This window comes from Myripristis murdjan, chromosome 15 (genome assembly GCF_902150065.1).
Source record: "Myripristis murdjan chromosome 15, fMyrMur1.1, whole genome shotgun sequence".
NCBI classification, from domain to species: Eukaryota; Metazoa; Chordata; class Actinopteri; order Holocentriformes; family Holocentridae; genus Myripristis; species Myripristis murdjan.
The window spans coordinates 11,038,002-11,056,412 of NC_043994.1; the positions used below are offsets into that span (position 1 = coordinate 11,038,002).

The 18,411-nt window shown below is 44.1% G+C and overlaps 1 protein-coding gene across 1 annotated transcript in view; it reads left to right on the top strand.

The window, feature by feature from the left end:
• The window catches only part of meis1b (Meis homeobox 1 b), a 91,116-nt gene that overhangs the window by 53,385 nt on the left and 19,320 nt on the right, over positions 1–18,411 (top strand). Inside the window, exon 9 of the mRNA XM_030070358.1 lies at positions 10,179–10,255. Coding sequence (XP_029926218.1) covers positions 10,179–10,255 — 77 coding nt within the window. The remainder of the gene's footprint in view (positions 1–10,178; positions 10,256–18,411) is intronic.

Sequence of the window (18,411 nt, forward strand, 5' to 3'; positions counted from 1 at the left end):
TTTCCCCTCTCTCTCACCCTCTCCCTCTCCGACACTCTTCCTCCATTTTTCCTTTAAAGTCCAGCTGCACTGCCTTACATTTTCATGGCCTTGAACTATGATATCACTGCAATATTGGTGCACTTACACCGTTTCAAAGGCATTGGAGGAGAGCTATGATTTATATATGATACATCCCATGATGTATGCGTCATAAATCATCACTGTGCACACATTCGTCTTATAATTTTATCATTGGAAGTGTTTCCTGGGTAATATATAGCTTATAATGTACTAGAGGCAGGTGGCATGGGAGGTATGTGCACACTGGTGGTGTGTTTACACTGTGCCAGCTGATCCAAGGTGCCCCTGTGGAGGGGAATGGGTAGGTGTGTGTGTGTGTGTGTGTACATGGCTGTGTATCAGCGTGTGTGTCCCTGTGTATGTGTCAGTCTCTCTGTGTGCGTGTGTGTGTGTGTGTGTGTGTGTGTGTCCAGTGGAGTGAGAGAAATCATAGCTAGTGAACCAGGTGGTGAATGCAGACAGGCAATAACTCATGGTAGAGGAGTCGGACACAGCTAAGGGCTGGGAGAGGAGATATGGTGGGAAAACACAGACACTGTCCTCATCCTCATCCCACCTTTGTTTTTTTTGTTTTTTTTACATAACTGCTGCATTTTTTCACACTTTGTCATCCATACTTTCTTTTCAATGTGTTTGCGTTCCTCCCATCCACGTTTCCGCTTTCGCTTTCTTACCCACGCTCTCTCCGTTTCTCCATCTTCTAACATACTCTCTCCCTCCCTCATATCTCTGCCTTTCACATTGTAACATTAGTCTGTCTTTTCGGTGCCTTTCTTCCTCCCTCTCTGTGAGGCACGCTGGGCGTCACAGCAGTAGTCATGGCGGGGGTGTGTGGGGAGGGGGGGGGGGGGGGGGGGGGGGGGGGGGGGGGCGCAAGGCTGAGGGTGCTGCTCACTTGTTTGTTACGACAGATTAAGTCATTGATTTGTAAAAGCGGTGCACTGATGGAGAAGGCCCTCCGCTGCCGGAGATGAAGGTAGAGAGAGGGAATACGGGAAAGGCAGGGAACCGGTTGAGGGGAAAGAGGCCGGGATATCAAAGGCGGGGGCGGAGGAGAAGACGAGAACAATAAAGGAGAGGAGTAAAAGTGGAAAGGGGAGAAAAGAGGAGGCGAGAAAGAGGCAGATAGTTAAGCAAGGGGCTAAATATAGAGCGTAGAGATTGAGAGAGCAAGGGATGGGTGGGAAAAAGGAAGACAGAGAGAAAGAGGAAGGAGGGGTGTAGGTGTACTTGGAATGACAGAGATGTCAAGGAGAAAAATAAAGACAAGATGAGGAAGGGAGGGAGGGAGGGAGGGAAGTGTGAGAGCTTCATCTTTCAATAGCATCGCCCGACTCCCGCGTCCTCCTTCTCTCTTGTACTTGCCGCTCCAAAGAGCATAAGGGAGCAATTGTGAAATACCTTTACCTAGTTTCAGCATTCCCCCAACCCAGGTTCCTTTCCCCCCCTTGGGGCCAACGGTGAGTTTCTAATTAAAACGTCGGGGGCAAAAGGGTAATTATGATAATAACATAATAATATCGCCAGGGTTATTAGAATGTTCTGTGGTCCCCAAATTGCTTCCTCAGAGAGATCAGATTTCAGTGGCATTACGTAAAGTCAAATTTCCTTGAAAGTCAGGTGAAATGAAATGGATTCCCCCTTGGTCGAGGTGCAATCTGAGAACGTGATTCCCACTTGGATGTCATGGACACCGAGCCTAAAAAAAGCTCCATCGCTCCTCGCCGCAAAATCATGTTCCACCGCGCTCGCTCGCTCTAATCCCAGCGTAGTCCACCGGGTTTGTGCGGTTAGGAAGGAAACTGTTTAATAGTTTTTGTTGTGTTGCTGCAGAACCCATAGCAACACTTTGTTGCATTGTAGCTCTGTGTACTATCGCTCTGTTACAAGCGAACATTTGTTTTTGGCTTAGATTCACCTCAAGGATGCTAGCTCCGAGCAGTGTAGCTCGGAGCTAGCATGCCGGCGCTCCGAGGGGCATCCCGCTGCTCTCTCTCCGCTTTCTACCTGACTGCGATGAGGCTTTGTGGATCCCTCCTACTCCCCATTTGCACACCCCCTCCAACCCAGGCAGCCCTGAGGCAGCCCACCTCCAGCTGTGGCTGCCGTTCACCGCGCCACTTGGTGCAAGTACCGATTGCTTTGGAGTGCCTCCCCTCGCTCAAATAGGCGGTAATTACTGGCTTAAAGAGGTTTAGTGGTCCAGCAAACTACATAATCACCCCCTGAATTAGCCCCAGCTCATCAGCCTCAGTCCAACGAGCAGCGCTTACCGCTAGCACGAGCTAGCATGCTCCACCCTCTTCTCTTTATTGCACAGAGGGAAGCACAGCAGCAGGTGTTGTGCAACATCCGGCCCCCTTAATAAATTTAGCCTCCCCTGAGCTGGAATAGGGAGGGCTAATGAGGCACGCCCTCACTCTCAGGCAAAGCAAATGGAGAGTGCACACACTGCACGCACATCACACAATGCAAGACGATTCTCACAGCACTTAAACAGTATAAACAGACTTTGCCCTTTACATTCTGTCTCAAGCCCAACAATACACGGCGTGAGACATGAGACTTGCAATCTATATGTGCATACGTGGCGTAAGCTCCAGGACACACACACACACACACACACACACAGGGTACAGACACACCCTATTGTAAAGCACACAGTCCACACCCTGTTCCACAACAGCAGCAGTTGCAGCTACAGCGGTGGCTACTCACATGCATAATAAAGTGTGCCCTTAGAGTCTGAGAAAGGCAATGAATGATGCTAATCATCAATTATCATACTACAGAAGCCGGTTATGCTGTACATTGTCTAATCCACTTTGTAGCTGAGCTTTAATGACATACTTTTCACCCTTTGCCTCGCTAGCTAACTAGATTTATCTCATTCCCATAGGCAAGAGCGCTGTGCGATTTCCCTAAACCAACAAAAGCTGTTTTTTTGAGAGAGAAATGCTCATTAATGAATGGAAAGCCCAGGAACATCTGTGTTTCCCCCCACTTGCTTTATCTCTAGGATAGATGGAGAGATTTGATGACCAAAACTTATAAGAGGCGGCCGCTTCACCATTCCTGGTGTGTATGTTGAGGCTTTGGAGGAAAAAAAAAAACAAAAAAAAAAAACAAGGCTATAGTGAATTATTCATGCTACAAGCTTTGTGTTGGTTTAGTTTAGCCTGTTATGAACTTCACAACCGGAGCCCGATGCCATGAAAGAGGCTGTTTCTCCTTTTTTTTTTTTTTTTTTTTGCACTTTACAACACCAAGACGGGAGAGCGTTTATTTTGCGCAGACCTCGCAGATGGCACTCTCAAACCCTCGGCCTGTTCATTTCGAATCTCTCTAAAGATCTGTTTTTCGCTCTGTTTTGTTATTTTGTATCGGAGCAGTCTGAATCAGAGGAAATTAGGTTAGGGGTGCATTGTTGTTGTTTTTTTTTTTTTCCCTGTTGTTGTTTTGTTCGCTCTCACTCCCTTTTCTTTGTTTCTTTAATCCCCCCTTTCTCCCAGAGCCAGCTTTGTTGCTGGGTCCCTGCTCCCTAATGAAGTCAAAGGGATGTCAGTCGATGCCACCTACACAGAGAGGAATTTGAAATGGCGTAGCTCTCACAGCGCAGCGTGAAAACACACACAGAGGCTGGAACTTCCACTGAATGAGCTCGAAAATTTGGGAAATTGGAAGCTTGTTGGATGAGATACGACAGGCTTACGGTTTGGAGAGCGGGTTTTAAAGTCTGTACATGCTCAAGGGGCCTGGCCATTTGTTGTTAGGATAACAATGTGCTCGCCTCCCCAAATATTTAAGGTAATCTCATACACTGCTGGCAAGAATTAGACTGCACTTCCAGTAAATTGTGTGTACGTGTGTGTGTGAGACAGTTTGATACGATGCTCTGATGCCCTTCTGGCCAAAAAGGCCCCCGGATTAGCCGTCAGGCATTCCTGATGGGCAGCTTGGTTTCCACGGAAATTAGACCTGGGAACGTTGGGGCGAGCGGACCTGGCGAAGTCATGGCTGCCCACTTTTTCCTCAAACTACCAGACCGAGGTCAACAATCACACTTAGTTGTTTTTATGTTGTTGTAATCTACTTGATTTGGGGCGAGGTTCATCAGGACAACTCAGGTAACTCGTCAAAGGCGGACAAGTTCCCGAAAGTGGCTTGTTTACTACACTTCTTTCAACTTTGTGGCATTGATTGTCTTCTCTGTATGTCAAAACCCAACGCCATCCATCCGATATTCTGCAGTGTCATGCCCCTGTTTTTGAAGGACATCATATGACTGTGACAACATATGATTTTCCTCTCTCTCATTCCTCCCTCCATCCTGTTTCATGCTTGCCGTTTCATAAAGCTAATGTGGCGTGTCAAGCCTTTTTAATGGGATGCGCACAGGCTTGGGAAGCGTTGCTTTAAATAGAAATATATGCAACGATAACACCATAACGCTAATGGCTAAGGAAGGAACAGGATTGAGAGGACTGTGGTTGTAGTGAATTGGTTAACTAGGACAGATTCGCAAACACACACACACACACACACACACACGCACACACACACACACACACAGAGTGGGACAATTATTGGTATTCAAACGCAGGGTCTCATTTTAAAAAGTGTTTTAATTTGTAAAACACATCTTTACATGAAAGCCCTTTGAATTTAATCACTCAGAAGTTAAAGGATCAGTGCTTCCATCCCCATACATGCCAGGATTAGTATTTTAGAATGGCTAACTTCAAGGTTTTGCAAAATTAACAACTGTAATTTTATGAAGGTGGATATCCTGTTTTGGAATGAAACTTTACAAATACATAGTAAAAAGAGAGAGAGAAAGAGAAGGAGTAGGAGAGACAGAAAGCAGGTTTTGCTGAGGAGGCGAGATTAAGAGAAGGGAGGAGAGACAAGAGGGAGGAAAAAAAAGGGAAAAGCAGCGAGATAAAAGAAACTTCCGAAATAGTTCTCCCCTCGTGGTGAACCGGAGCATCCCAGACGAAGGAGCGATAAGACAAAAAAAGTCTCTCTTTTTTTTCTGTTGATCTCTCTCCCACACACTGTGTTTCTGCCTCTCCCTGCCTCTCCTTTCTCTCCTTTCTCTTTCTTTGTCCTCACATTGACAGTGACAGTAACACCTTGTAAACACCGAAGAAAGCAGAGGAAATCCTTGGGGCCATGCCACTTGGGAAGTTTGTCTTCTGTGTTCATTTTTTGTAAATTCTCAGTCCTGTGGGATATTTGTAGATTATTTAGAATGGTAGTATATGATGGATGAAAATGTAGATCTCTTCAGCAGCCATATGCTTTATCGCAGCGTCCATGAGAAACTGGCTCATAAATTGAAAGTCACTCTGGTCTAAAGTTTCAGCCTCAAATGTAAATATGAATGTAGACCAGGAAATCACCAAGACGTTTAATCGTAACAGCGTAGGCGACCTTTCTCACATTTAGAGTGAGGCACCGACTTTTCTTTACCCACTCAAAGTTGAAGGAATGTAATCTGACTAGTCACTTGAGTGGCTTTTGGATCACTTTGCCTCCAAAGACGGCACAATACAAAGTTAAACTTTCCATAGAAAAGGTTTTATTGGCTGAAAGCTCACAATTAAAGTGTCTTTTCCCCTTCATGCCTGTTTAGAAGTAATCCAACAAATGACCCATGTTATAATATAATCGGATTACTGTTATTTTTTTCCCATTATCTATGAGAAATAATTGGTAACTGGTTGTTATTTTTCTATAACCCTGGAGAGAATATTTTTGTCCCGGGTTTGGCATGGGACAGGGGAAGTAGAGAGGGGTCTTGCAGTATATTTATGCTCTTATCTCCATGATAAACCCCCGGGGCTCCAGATATCCACTTCCATGTCTCCTCCCCTGCCTCCTTCTTCCTCTCTCTCTCTTTCTCTGTCTGTTTTTCCCTCCTCCTCTCTTCTCTCCATCCATCTCTCTCTTGTTCTTGTCTGAGGGGGTCAGAGAGGAAGACGGGCAGACAGGGAGGGAATGTTACTGATGCTCTGTTACTCACCCACACACACACATACATACCCAGACACACACATGCACACACACACACATATGACCACGCACGGATGAACTTACTCATATACAGGCACTAGTGAGCTCAGTGGCTCAAATGAGCACAAACACACACACACACACACACTCGCTGATGTCCACGCACAGATGAACTTACTAATACGCACATGCACACACATGCAAGCCTGTTGACTCAAGTGAAGACACACACACACATGCACGCCCGCACCCACGCATGCACGCTCGCACATACATGCACACTCACTCCGACTGATAAGATAGACAGAAGAGAGAAAAGCGAAAACACACACACACACACACCCCTCCTGGCACCCACATGCTCCGAGCCCAGCGCAGTGCAGCAAGCAGGGTGGAAATTCTCATGAAAGGAGCTGTATATTTGGAGAAGACATATCATTAAGATAGGCGGAGGGAAGAAGAGAGGGCGGGAGGGGCGGGATGGCGGGAGGGAGGGAGGGAAGGAAGGATGCGCCGAAACTTTCCATCTGCTCTTTTAAAGAACATGTTATTGCTTTTCTCACTAAAGGGCTTTCTCTCTCTCGCTCTCCCTCTTTCTCTCTCTCTCTCTTTCTCTCTCACCCCGCTGAACCGCAGCCAAAGGCCGTTAAAAGACACCAGAATCGCTCTCAGACAATATTAAAGCTGGGCGACTTGTTGCCGACCGAGAAGCTAAATCACAGTGTTTTGACAGATAGGAGCTAATTTGGCGGTTCGGAAAAAGCAGGACAAAAACAGTTTTGATGTACTGGCTTGTTGACGGCGCTCTCTTCTGCCTGGGAACTCTTTTGTTTCGAGTGTGTGTTTGGCCCATGTTAGTGCGCGTTGTGTGTCATTACAGTGTGTGGTACACACCATGCAGAAGGCTTATATTAGCAGCACGACCTGTGTAAGAGGGTAGTTTTCTCTCACTGATGAGTGTATGTCTGTTCACGTTTGAGATTGTGTGTGTGTGTGTGTGTGTGTGTGTGTGTGTGTTAGGAGGCTAGAGACGGGTAGGGGGGTAGTGAAACAGAGTGTATTGTGCAGTGTCATGGCCCCTGGCGTGCGGCACTGCCCTCCCTCCACCCCCCCCCACCTCTTCTATCACGAGGTGGACGCTCCTTCTCCCACAGATCCACAACACATAGAATGGACACATTGATCTTCTTCATGTTTGTTAGACAGAAAAGACATAAAAGACACACTGTTCATATGCTTTAATATGTCAGGGGTGTGTGTGTGTGTGTGTGTGTGTGGCACTGTATGTGGTGTGGGTACGTAAAGTGCTCTGAGCGTTGGGGCATCAGATGACACCGGCCTTTGCCTAAGGAATGCTGTTTTCTCACTTTTGGAAAAGCTCATGCACAAAAACACACACAGTTTGTGTGGCGCCACCGATACACAGACAGTATTATAACTCTGATATGATTAGCCAATCAGTCTGCTGTATGGAAGATACTCACGCACGCGCACACAAACACACACACACACAGCACAAACATAGCCTGCATGTGCATGGACACACAGTTCACACATACACACACACACACACACACACACATATACACACACAGAAATGGTTGTAGAAAAGAAGTGGACACAGATTTGGCCAGAGGCGACAGTGCAATTATAAGTTAGTGCATGAAATTAGCCTCCCTGCATTCCCACTCCCCACAACCAATCACATGGACGAGGGAGGGCTGGGAAAAATCTGTCTCCCTTCTTTTTTATTCTCTCTTTCCCCCTCTCTCTCTCTCTCTCCCCTGCTTCTCTTCCCCTTTCTTCCCTGACGACATTACCGTAAAGACATTCCTCTTCATTATGCGCTAGAAAAAAAAAAATATGATGAAAAAAAAAAATGAAAATCGTGGCGCCGCACTGATTTTGCATGTCTGATTGATCATTAAGTGTGTGTTCTTCTTTGACATGCTACATATATTATCCAGTAGCCCTATGTGTAGCGCCTATTGTCTGTCATGTCTGCATGAGATTTATAAATGAATAAAAGTAGACTGGCAGGGGAGCCTGGCTGATAGAGATACTGAGCAGAAAGTCACATGTTCGATCCTCACAGCTGCTGATGTGTCTATCTCCGTCAAAGTGTCTGAGCAAGAAACACAGACGTTTTGAAAATAATACCACAATTAAATGGCCTGCGCAAGTTTGCTCTATGTTTCTTTTGCTTCTCAGCTTTAAGCACAGGTCACAAAAGTGCTCAAAACCAGATGAGAATGATTCAGCGTACTGAGATTTCATATAAAGTGTCTATTGGCATAGGATTGGTTGTATTTTCCTGCTGCTACACCATAATGTAACTGCCAAAAAGTCATTTTTCCTTTCATTTGATTTATTTTTATGTTATTGTGACTTCAAAGATAAAAGTGGATTCCAGGTAATTTAATTCCTTGGTTGCCTGAAATTAAACTAAAAACTAAAATCTTAAAACGAAAGGTTTCACAGAATGAAACCTGTTTTAGTGACGTGGATTGATGCACTAGAGGTATTTATTTATGCGCTCATTCATCATGAATTGGATATAACATTTTCGAAATACAGTTCAGTGCGGTTAAAGCTTTCCGTTCCCGTCCTTCAACCATCTACCCCTCCCCGACTCCGCTCTCCACGTCTTTTATAGCCTGCCTATGGTGGCCAGCACAGTCCATGTCTTGTCTCAGTCATGAACAGCACATTGTCCTCCATGAACAAGGCTCCGTGCAACTGTGATACCCCCCACTCCAATATAAATCAACACACTCCCCAAGTTCACATTTATCCAATTTATTCATCCTATATATTTAAACAGGTGGCTCGGCTTTAACCGCTTTCAGCTGGCTTCTTCTGCGGGAGGGAACAGAGTCGGTCATGCTTCTCAAAAAACACTGGGCTTGAAGTCAGCTTGGTGTGTTTTTCCAATAATGGTCGTGGCCCAACTGTCATTTAATCATGTAATTATGAGTCATGCATTATATTTGTGAGTCTTAAAACGAACCAAAAAATCTGACACTTGGGAAAGATCATTTCCCTTGTTTGAGTGCAGATCATTGTGTTTGTCTGAACAAATTCTTCAACAAATGACAGCATCTTGCAAAATGTCGAATCACTCCGCTAATATCAATACGATGCCGCTTGATTCACAAAGAAACCTCCCGCCCCCCAACAAAAGTTAACACAAGATAAAGATGAGCTTGAACTTTAATTATTCCCGTGGGGAAAATATGGGAAATTGATTTGCATTGGAGAAATATAAAATTATCTCAGCCTGCTGGCAGCTCTTTACACTTGTTTTAGAAAAAAAAAAGATTCTAAAGACTCAAAAATAGACTAAATCACTTGCTGAGATGGATGTTTTCTACAGCATATGATTTGGGGGAAATGCTCATTCCTATGTACATCTGTACTCAAAAGCATGAAGCCTAGAAGGCTTTCTGTATTTACAGCGCCTTACCGTCAATGCCGTGGAATAATTCCAGCAAAGTGGCGAACACACGGGACAGACGCGGTGTTATTCTACCAACTGAATGAGGGATAAAAAGCAACCGGCAGCGATAAAGACAAGAGATTTTACATTCATTTGTCGGTATTCCGAGGGGTCGATGCTACATATTCCCCCCTCTCTGATTACGTATGCAAAGGGGTGAAGGAAGGAGGGGTGTCGACGCGAATACATTTGTGTAAGAGGCTGCCTAATTACCAGAGCTGGTTCTCCACTTCACTTAACTTTCTAATTGGCTTGCCTTTTTGGCTGCCATTAATTACAAGATTTCATATTCCATTAATGATCGGGGGAAGAGAGGCGCGTGAATGTGCACAGGCTCCTGCATACTTACAGGATACATACTGAGGCGCATACACATACCCGCACATATGCACCAATGAGCATGAACACACATCTCCCTCTCTCTCTACCTCTCATTACCAGATATATTTTTGTCTGTGTGTGTGTGAGTGTGTGAGTGTGTGCGCGCTCTGCCACCTCTCAAACGGAGGGCATGTCAAACCTTCTCAACAAGTAGCTTCATTAAACAATTTGCGCTCTGCTTTTTCTTACGTGTTGTCTTTCTCCCTGCCTCTTACAGCATCCCTACCCGTCAGAAGAACAGAAGAAACAGTTGGCGCAAGACACAGGCCTCACCATCCTACAAGTGAACAACTGGTAAGTCATTGCAGAGTTTACATGCAGTCGATTTCAGGGGTTTTGGCCCCCCAGGCTATCCTAGTTCCTAATGATTGGAATTAATGCCCCTACTCCACCCCCATTTTCAACACACACACACACACACACACATACACACAGTTGCTTGCAGGCTGGCAGGTACACATACACACACACACACAGCACAGCACAAACACACACTCACATACCACTTACCAAACCATCCTCACCTAGATCAATCCATCTAAAGAGAAATGGCCTGGAGTGATTTTCCACTTATGGCAAGCCAACAACCTAACTCACCCCAAATATGAGCATCCATGTTAATTAAGAGTCAAACTACCATCTGAAAATATCCAATAAAATCACAAAACATGCGCAAGTTGTTGAAGAATCATTACTGCGAAAGTGGTAGCTTTGAGACTAATTACAGGGCTTTACTTTGACTGACATGTTTTGGGGGTTTATGGCATTTTTAAACAATGTTACCTTTTAATGCCACTGACAGTATTTTTTTCAGTCAGTAAATTACACATTTAACATGATTTAGTCTCAACTGCTGCCACTCTGTGTAGCCTGTTTTCCTTGAAGTGAGCATAAACAGCGTATTTCTCTATTCAGGGATACAGGGGGGAAAAAAAAATAATGCTTATTTTATCATAGATGCACATGGAGTTTAGAAATTATACAGGTTACAGTCAAATATTTTGCACACCCAACGGGTAATGAAACCCCTTGAACAGATAAATAACCATGTCCACTTTGAAGTCAAATAAGAAAATCACAGAAAATGCAGTTGCTTTCTGGGTGACAGCAGCAATTGCAATCGCTATCAAGAGTTCCAAATTAATGCAGTTCTGTGATGTTGCAGGAAGTCTAACTGTATGGTGGTTATATTTTATTGGGTGTCCAGTCACCAGATATCCTTGTATAGATTATTTGTGTGTGTTTTTAAACTCTAGTTTGACTTTTAAGATGGCCCATTAAGCGCAAAACCTAGCTCAGAAGTGTATAGCCTGATTGCTAATTTGCCTTTTTAAATTAATGTTTCTCTGTAAGTGCTAACTAGCTTTTTAATTGGGCATTAGCTTGACTTGCCAGGGCCGTAAAGCGAAGTTGCTAACTAGCCATTTTAACCCTAGGTAGCACTTTAAAAGGCTGTCAGAGGCGGAGAGGGGGCCTCTGTCCTTGTGCGGGTAGCCTTATCAGAGAGATGGCTATCAGCACATACTTAGTGTTATTAGCCATGTCTAATTAAAGGGGCCGGAGCCTGGCTAACTGAGGCAGGGCACGGGCAGAGGGCGTTTGATCTGAGGGGTTGTTAAAATAATCCCTGAAAGTATCAGTTAGGTGCTAGGTGCAAGCATGAAAGTGGAGATTTAACAGTGGGAGAGACGGAGAAAAAGCGAGAAGGAGAGACAGGGGGCCGAAAGGGAGAGAGAGGGAGTAATGAAGAGATGAAGAGAAAGAGAGAGATAAAGAGAGGGATAGAGAAAGATGAGACATGATAAATCCCCATTAGCAACATCGTAATGATGTTAACATTATTCCCGGCCATTGTTCAATCCAAGACCTCAGACACAGACGTTAGATTAGCGTATGGTGTATCAGTGTATGGAGAATTCATTTTCTAGTGGGCTTGCGCGCATGCACGCACACACACATGCACACACACACACACACACACACACACACACACACACACACACACACACACAAACACACTCAGGCAAAGACACAAATGGTTGAAAAAGGCCTCTTGACAGAGGGAATCCTGTTGAGGTTATCAAATCACGTGACCCCTCTGAAATCCATGGGGGATCAGTTCTTACAGCAGATAAAGCCATTATGTGTGTGTGTGTGTGTGTGTGTCTGTGTGTGTGTGAGTCACACAGTCACATGAACAGTAGCTTGGTCACTAAAGGCTTACTGTGTGCTCTCGTTTTGTTTCTTATTTTATTGGTAGGGGGATAGCAGCACACCCTGAAGGTGTGTGTGTGTGTGTGTGTGTGTGTGTGTATTTGTGCAGGACCAACACACTCTGCGAATCGGGGGAGGTTAATCTGGGTTTGTGGAAGATATTGTGTGTGTGTGTGTGTGTGTGTGTGTGTGTGTGTGTGTGTGTGTGTATGTGTGTGTGTGTGTGTAAGAGAGGAACCGGGGGTGGTTAATCTAAGGGGTATTAGCTGTTAAACCCTGCATGCTGGGATCCCTCTGCCCCCTCACATTTCTTTGTATACAACTGTGTGTGCATGTGTGTGTGCATGTGTGTGTGTGAGTGCGCGCGTGTGCGCACCTGTCCACAGGCGTATTTCCGTGCATGGTTGTTTGAGCGAGCAAACAGTACATCGTAGCAAGGAAAGGTGACAGAAAGAAAAAACAATAAAGGGAAAGACACGGGTGACAGAGAGAGAGAGAAAAGAGAGCGACAAAGCAAGACAGAGAAAGAGGAATGGATGAGAGAGAGAGAGAGAGCGAGAGAGAGAGAGAGAGAGAGAGTGGGAGAGGTTATGTTAGGGGAACTGCCATTTCGCAGGCTTGTTGTTGTGCTGGCTAGGAAGCCCCGCCATTGGGTGTCTCCATAGCAACCCCCGGTGATGTTACCTCCTGACCCACTGATTCGGTGGAGGCAATTTCCCTAGCTGTGATTCTGTTTGTCAGCGCTGTTGAAGAACACACACACACACACACACACACACACACACACAAGCACATGCATAGTCTCATGCAGTTATACAGAGTCACACACACTCACATATTTCCCATGCATATACTTAGACACAAATAGATTTCTTGCTGTGAAATCAAGCCTTGGAGGACTTGAGAAAAAACGTGAAATACTTTGCAAAAGTCTTTCTCGGACGCACTCTGGCATTCCATGTTGAATGACCGCGGATGAGCTGCAGGGCGTCCATGTTTGTTGTCCTCCAACAGCCTTCTGTTATTGACATAAGAACATAAGGAGCGCTTTGCCATAAACAAGTCATCATCCTGAGATGTGTGCTTCCCGCCCCCACGCGCAGACACACTCGCACACACAAACACACACACGCACTCACTCTCAGATGCAACCAGCTCTAATACACACTTCATAAAGACACATACACACACTTTCATTTTCATCTTTTCTTTATTTAATCAGATAGTCTCATTGAGATCAAGATCTCATTTTCAAGAGGCCTGATGACGGAAAACACTCCCTGTTTTTCTCTTTCTCACACACACACTCTCTCACGCCCTACGTCCTTCTTTTAGGCACACACTTTCTCTCTAATATACTTTATCACATGCTGCACATCCACACCCACACACGGTCTTTCTTTCACACACGCACACACACACCATAGATGTGTTAACACACATGTCGGTGTGTATTATTGATGAGCCAGCACGCGGTAGGGCTCAGCAGATTAAATAAAAATGCTAAAGGCCGGCAAGGGGCGCAGATCACTCATGAATTATTGGCAGAAATACGCAGCACCAGGGAATCTCAATTTGAATGGAGAAAATGCATGTGTGCGTGTGATAATGCATGCGCACATTTACACACAGAGGCACACACAGATAATATACACACAGCACAGTCACACAGACACCCCCAAATGCACACACAAATACATCAGTGCACACAAGTACACCTGTGCACATAAATATAACAAACAGTCCAGACAAGAGTTAAGTATGTACACACACTCTGAAACACTGTACTGTTGACACACACCCATACAACGTAGACACACATTAAAGTCGTTTATGCATAAAAATCCACGAAACGCAAATGAACGCATGCTGCTACACAGATACCTTGTTATGCTCACACAAACACAGACACATTATACGTTCAGCAACATGCATACATGAATGCACATGCACACGTAATTAGACGTATAGCATACACGCCAAATCATATCAAGACGGCATGAAGAATTCATGTATATTAAATATTACAGCTATAGTGGTTCATAGATACAAATTTATGCTGTAAAAATTTCAGCAGCAGAAGAATTGCACAAAGAAAAGCCAATGCTACCTGAATATTTCTGAATACATTTTGAGGACACAAAGTCATCAGTGGAGACATGCAGGAATCTGTTATCTGTAAAATTGTTTAAAGCTCATTTATACTGTCTTTTTGTTTGTAACTGAGAGTGAAGAAGTTCTTTCTAATCCTCTGAAAGTGATCACACAGATCAAACAGGGTACAGTCAGCGTGTAATTATTAGGACAGGGTTAGGAAGGAATGGACTCAGGGCAAACATGTCCTTGAAAGGTCAAAAAAAATGATTTTGAAATTACAAATGAGGGAACAAATCAGGACTACCCTTCTTTACATTTACCCCATTCACATAGGTATTTTATGGTGTCAGATACTCAGTGTTATCTTTCCCATAGGGCATTGTAGGTGATTCATGGGACCCCGGGTGATTCTTGCCACTGTGTTGCAATTGATAAAAATGGAGCACTTTTTGGGACAAATTGAGCGTGTACTTGCTAATATGCAGTTAATAAGTTAATAAGTCATTTTTATCTATTGTTGAGTTTTATACGCTACTAAAATAGGAAGTCAAACTTGTCCCAAAGGTGACCAAAATGCTTCTAAAAATTAAGTGGCCAAAAATGTCTTTTCTTATCTTGTTTTCAGTAATGTTGAATATTTCAAGTTTTGTTCGCCAAATTTTGTTGCGTCAAGATGTATAATGAGAGAGAGAGAGAGAGAAAAAAAAAAAACAATCTACCAGATTCTCTCTGAACTGGAAAGGTGGCCTAGCGTTTTGGAGAGGATGTCCCGTAACCAAAAGGTCAGGAGTTTGATCACCACTTCAGCCAGGGATCCACTGCAGGATTCAGCCTTCTGTCAAACATTTGAAGCTTACGGGATTATCTTCCAAGAGATATAAAAAAAAAGACAACAAATACACGATTGTCTAGCAGATGTATTTAAACAATTTGTGTGAGCTAATCCATGAGTTTTGTAGCCAAATAACTGTATTGTGAGTCCTTAAACTCAAGATTTACCTCATAATTTCCCATGTTTTGACCTTGCAATAGTCTTTATGCACACAGCCTACAGTGCTCTGGCAAGACTCAGCTTGCTTCTGTTGGGTGTGTGTAACCAGAGCATTGTTAGTCAGGACGATCTAGGAGATAATGAGGTAAATATTGTACTTTTGGACCCACAGTGCAATCATTTAACTACAAAACTCTTGGATTATGCTGTACAAGCCAGCTGCATTGCTGCTTTAATTGGCACCATGTTGGATCTTGTGGTTCCCGTTGGATTAGAGGTCACAACACCATATCAGGACTCAGCAGGATAATTACAGGTACGTCATTAAGTGAGCGATCGCCCCATCCTCGCCTAATTGTCTAGTGTGTGCAAATTTAAACCGGAGACACAAAATAAACTGTGGCTGTGTGTGTGATACAGCGCATTCTTGATATCAGTGGGGATGCTCAATGTCTTTAAGTGAGTCCCAAGCTTCTGGCTCATCAATAGCCACGGGTCCTATCAATGTCCTTGAGCAAGACACTGAACCCCCTACCTGCTCGCACATTGTAAACCACTTTCGATAAGAGCGGCAGCTAAAAGCCTAAAACGTTAAGATATAAAATGTCTTTCTTTCTCTCTCGCCTCCCTCCTTCTCTCGCTACAGTCAGTATCTCTCTGCTAAGTTCTCCTAACGCTCCGGTGATGTAAAAATCAATGGCGAGGTCATCAGGTTTCCCTTGTTGGCTGCCCCTCCCCTTCCTGTCTGCAATTTAATAATGCCCCTTTAAAGGCAGTGTTTAAGCCCCAGCAAGCAATTGTTTTGTCAATAAGACCTCCTTTTACGAACGTCTTAAAAGCATAGACAGGGAGAGAGTGAGAGAGAAAGAGGGAGAGGGGTAGTGTTTAAGGGAGAGTGGACGGACGTTGAAGCTACTTAGGAAGGAGCAGTGTGGCACGTATATACTCTGATTATCGGGTTTCTGAAAGGACAAGACGAGGGAGGACAGGGGAGAGGGATGGAGAGAGGGGGTAAAAGAGGAGAGGTGGAGAGGCAATAGAGAAAAAGAGGAACCTGGAAATACGGATGGAGTTCTAGCACGTACTTTACCCATGGTTACTTATGCATGCCAGTGATTTTACATGTTGAGCGCAAAACCTACAAAATGCATGCACTTCAGGTTCTTGCTAATCTTTTCCCAAAGCAAAGTCTGATATCATTTTCGTACTTTTTAATCCACCCATTTGTTTCCATTCATTAAACTACAATATGAACATGAGCTTTCAAACTTTCTTCACACCAGTGCTCCATCACTGTAATAAAGTCATCCACATCGGTTTGCCTAAAAGCAGCAGAACTGTTGTGTTTTGATGACTACAAATTGGGAGATGGATCGATTTATATGTTTTGAAATCTTAGGTGCCCCCGCCAGATTTACAAAATGATTTGTTGTGATATAAAATGTGGGCAAATGCTAGCAAATGGGTTAAAAATTCAGAATTACTGGTATGGTCCTTAATAAACTGAACTGACATGATTTGACAGAGACCGAACAGGTAGAGGGAAAGAGAGAAAAAGGAAGATGAGTTGCATGCTCCACAATGTTAACAGCCTGGAGAGAGAGATGCTGGAACTTGTTCACAGAGCTTTTGGAGGGGTGTGTGTGTGTGTGGGTGTGTGTGTGTGTGTGTTTTGGAATTAGTAGGCCCAGTTTCAGACCATGCCCTAGAGCCTGGTTCATACACTGCAGCTCTGTCGAGTTGTTTAAGCCTGTAACTCCATGACATTATAGCAAATACCACACACACATATACACACACACACACATGCCCACACACACACGAATGTGCACTTTACCCTGAATATGATCTCACCCCTGGGTTTCAACACCAAGCAAAAGGTGAAATATCAGCCACATTCAAATATGAAAATCATCTCAAAAACAACATTTACGTATTTCAGCTTGAAGTGTGTCACGACCAGTGGCCTCTGACAGGCATCCTCAGCCTGAAATATGTGTGCGTGTGTGTGTGTGCCCTCGCACACCTCCATACGCGTCCATGTTTGTGCATCTGCTTGTTTTTTTCTGCGCTGAAGCATGTTTGCATGTGCAAAAACCCTCTGTGAACCAAACACCGCCCCCCATCCTCCTCCTTCTTTCCCTCTCTCTCTCTGTCGCTCTCACTCTCTCTCTCTCTTACATCACAGCACAGTGCCCGAGGCCAAACCTGCATTTCTCTCTCTCCCTCTCTTTTTATTCCCTCTTCTTTTCTCCCCACTCCTCTCCCTTGCTTTTCATCCTCCTTTTGTAGGTGGGTGGAGGGGGGATCTGAAACATGAAAGGCAGCAGAACGTGAATAGCAGGGTCTGTGTTGAAGTGCACATGGCCGCCGTCATGCTCGCCACTGTCAGTCAGCATGATGCCGTTCTGACGCCACTGTTTCTGGTATTGATCGGGCATTGTGAGGATAATCAGTGGGAACAGAGGAAACAGCATGTTTCATTCTGTAATGAGGTACCCACCTTTGGAAAACTGTGTCACCTACTGCTACAACAACTAGACAGAACTGACATTGATGGTGCACAATTCAAACGAATTATAAGTTCATGTAAAGGGCTACAGGTCATGTAGAACAGTGGGTTTCAAAGAAAGATCCAGAGACCCTCAGGGATCCTTCAGGGGCTTGCAGGGGATCCTCAGCAAATGAGGAATAGCTTAATTCCACTATAATTTAATTTGCTAGAAATTGTTACGATACAAACAAAATGTATGAATGATTATTTCAACCAGATGTTTTAATCTCACTGCTTTAATCTCACTTCTTCTCACTTTGAATCTATTAGTAAATTTTTAAGTATGTCATCTAAACAATTTAACACATCATAAACTAATTTATCTTTAATTTCAGTGGTCATGGGGTAAACTCCACATCAAATGGGGGTCTGCAGCTTAATGAAAGGCAACTTGGGGTCTGGAACATGACAAAGTTTGAAAAAAAAATATACTTTTTTTTTTATAATAAATGTCTGAGCATTACACACTCTCAGTGAGTCAGTTGTTTATTCTCACCATACCATTTCCAATCTTAATCCGACATTTATGTGAATTGAATTAGCCTGGAATGATTGGGAAAGCATGCGCTGCTAATGAAAAGTTTGATCTCAAAA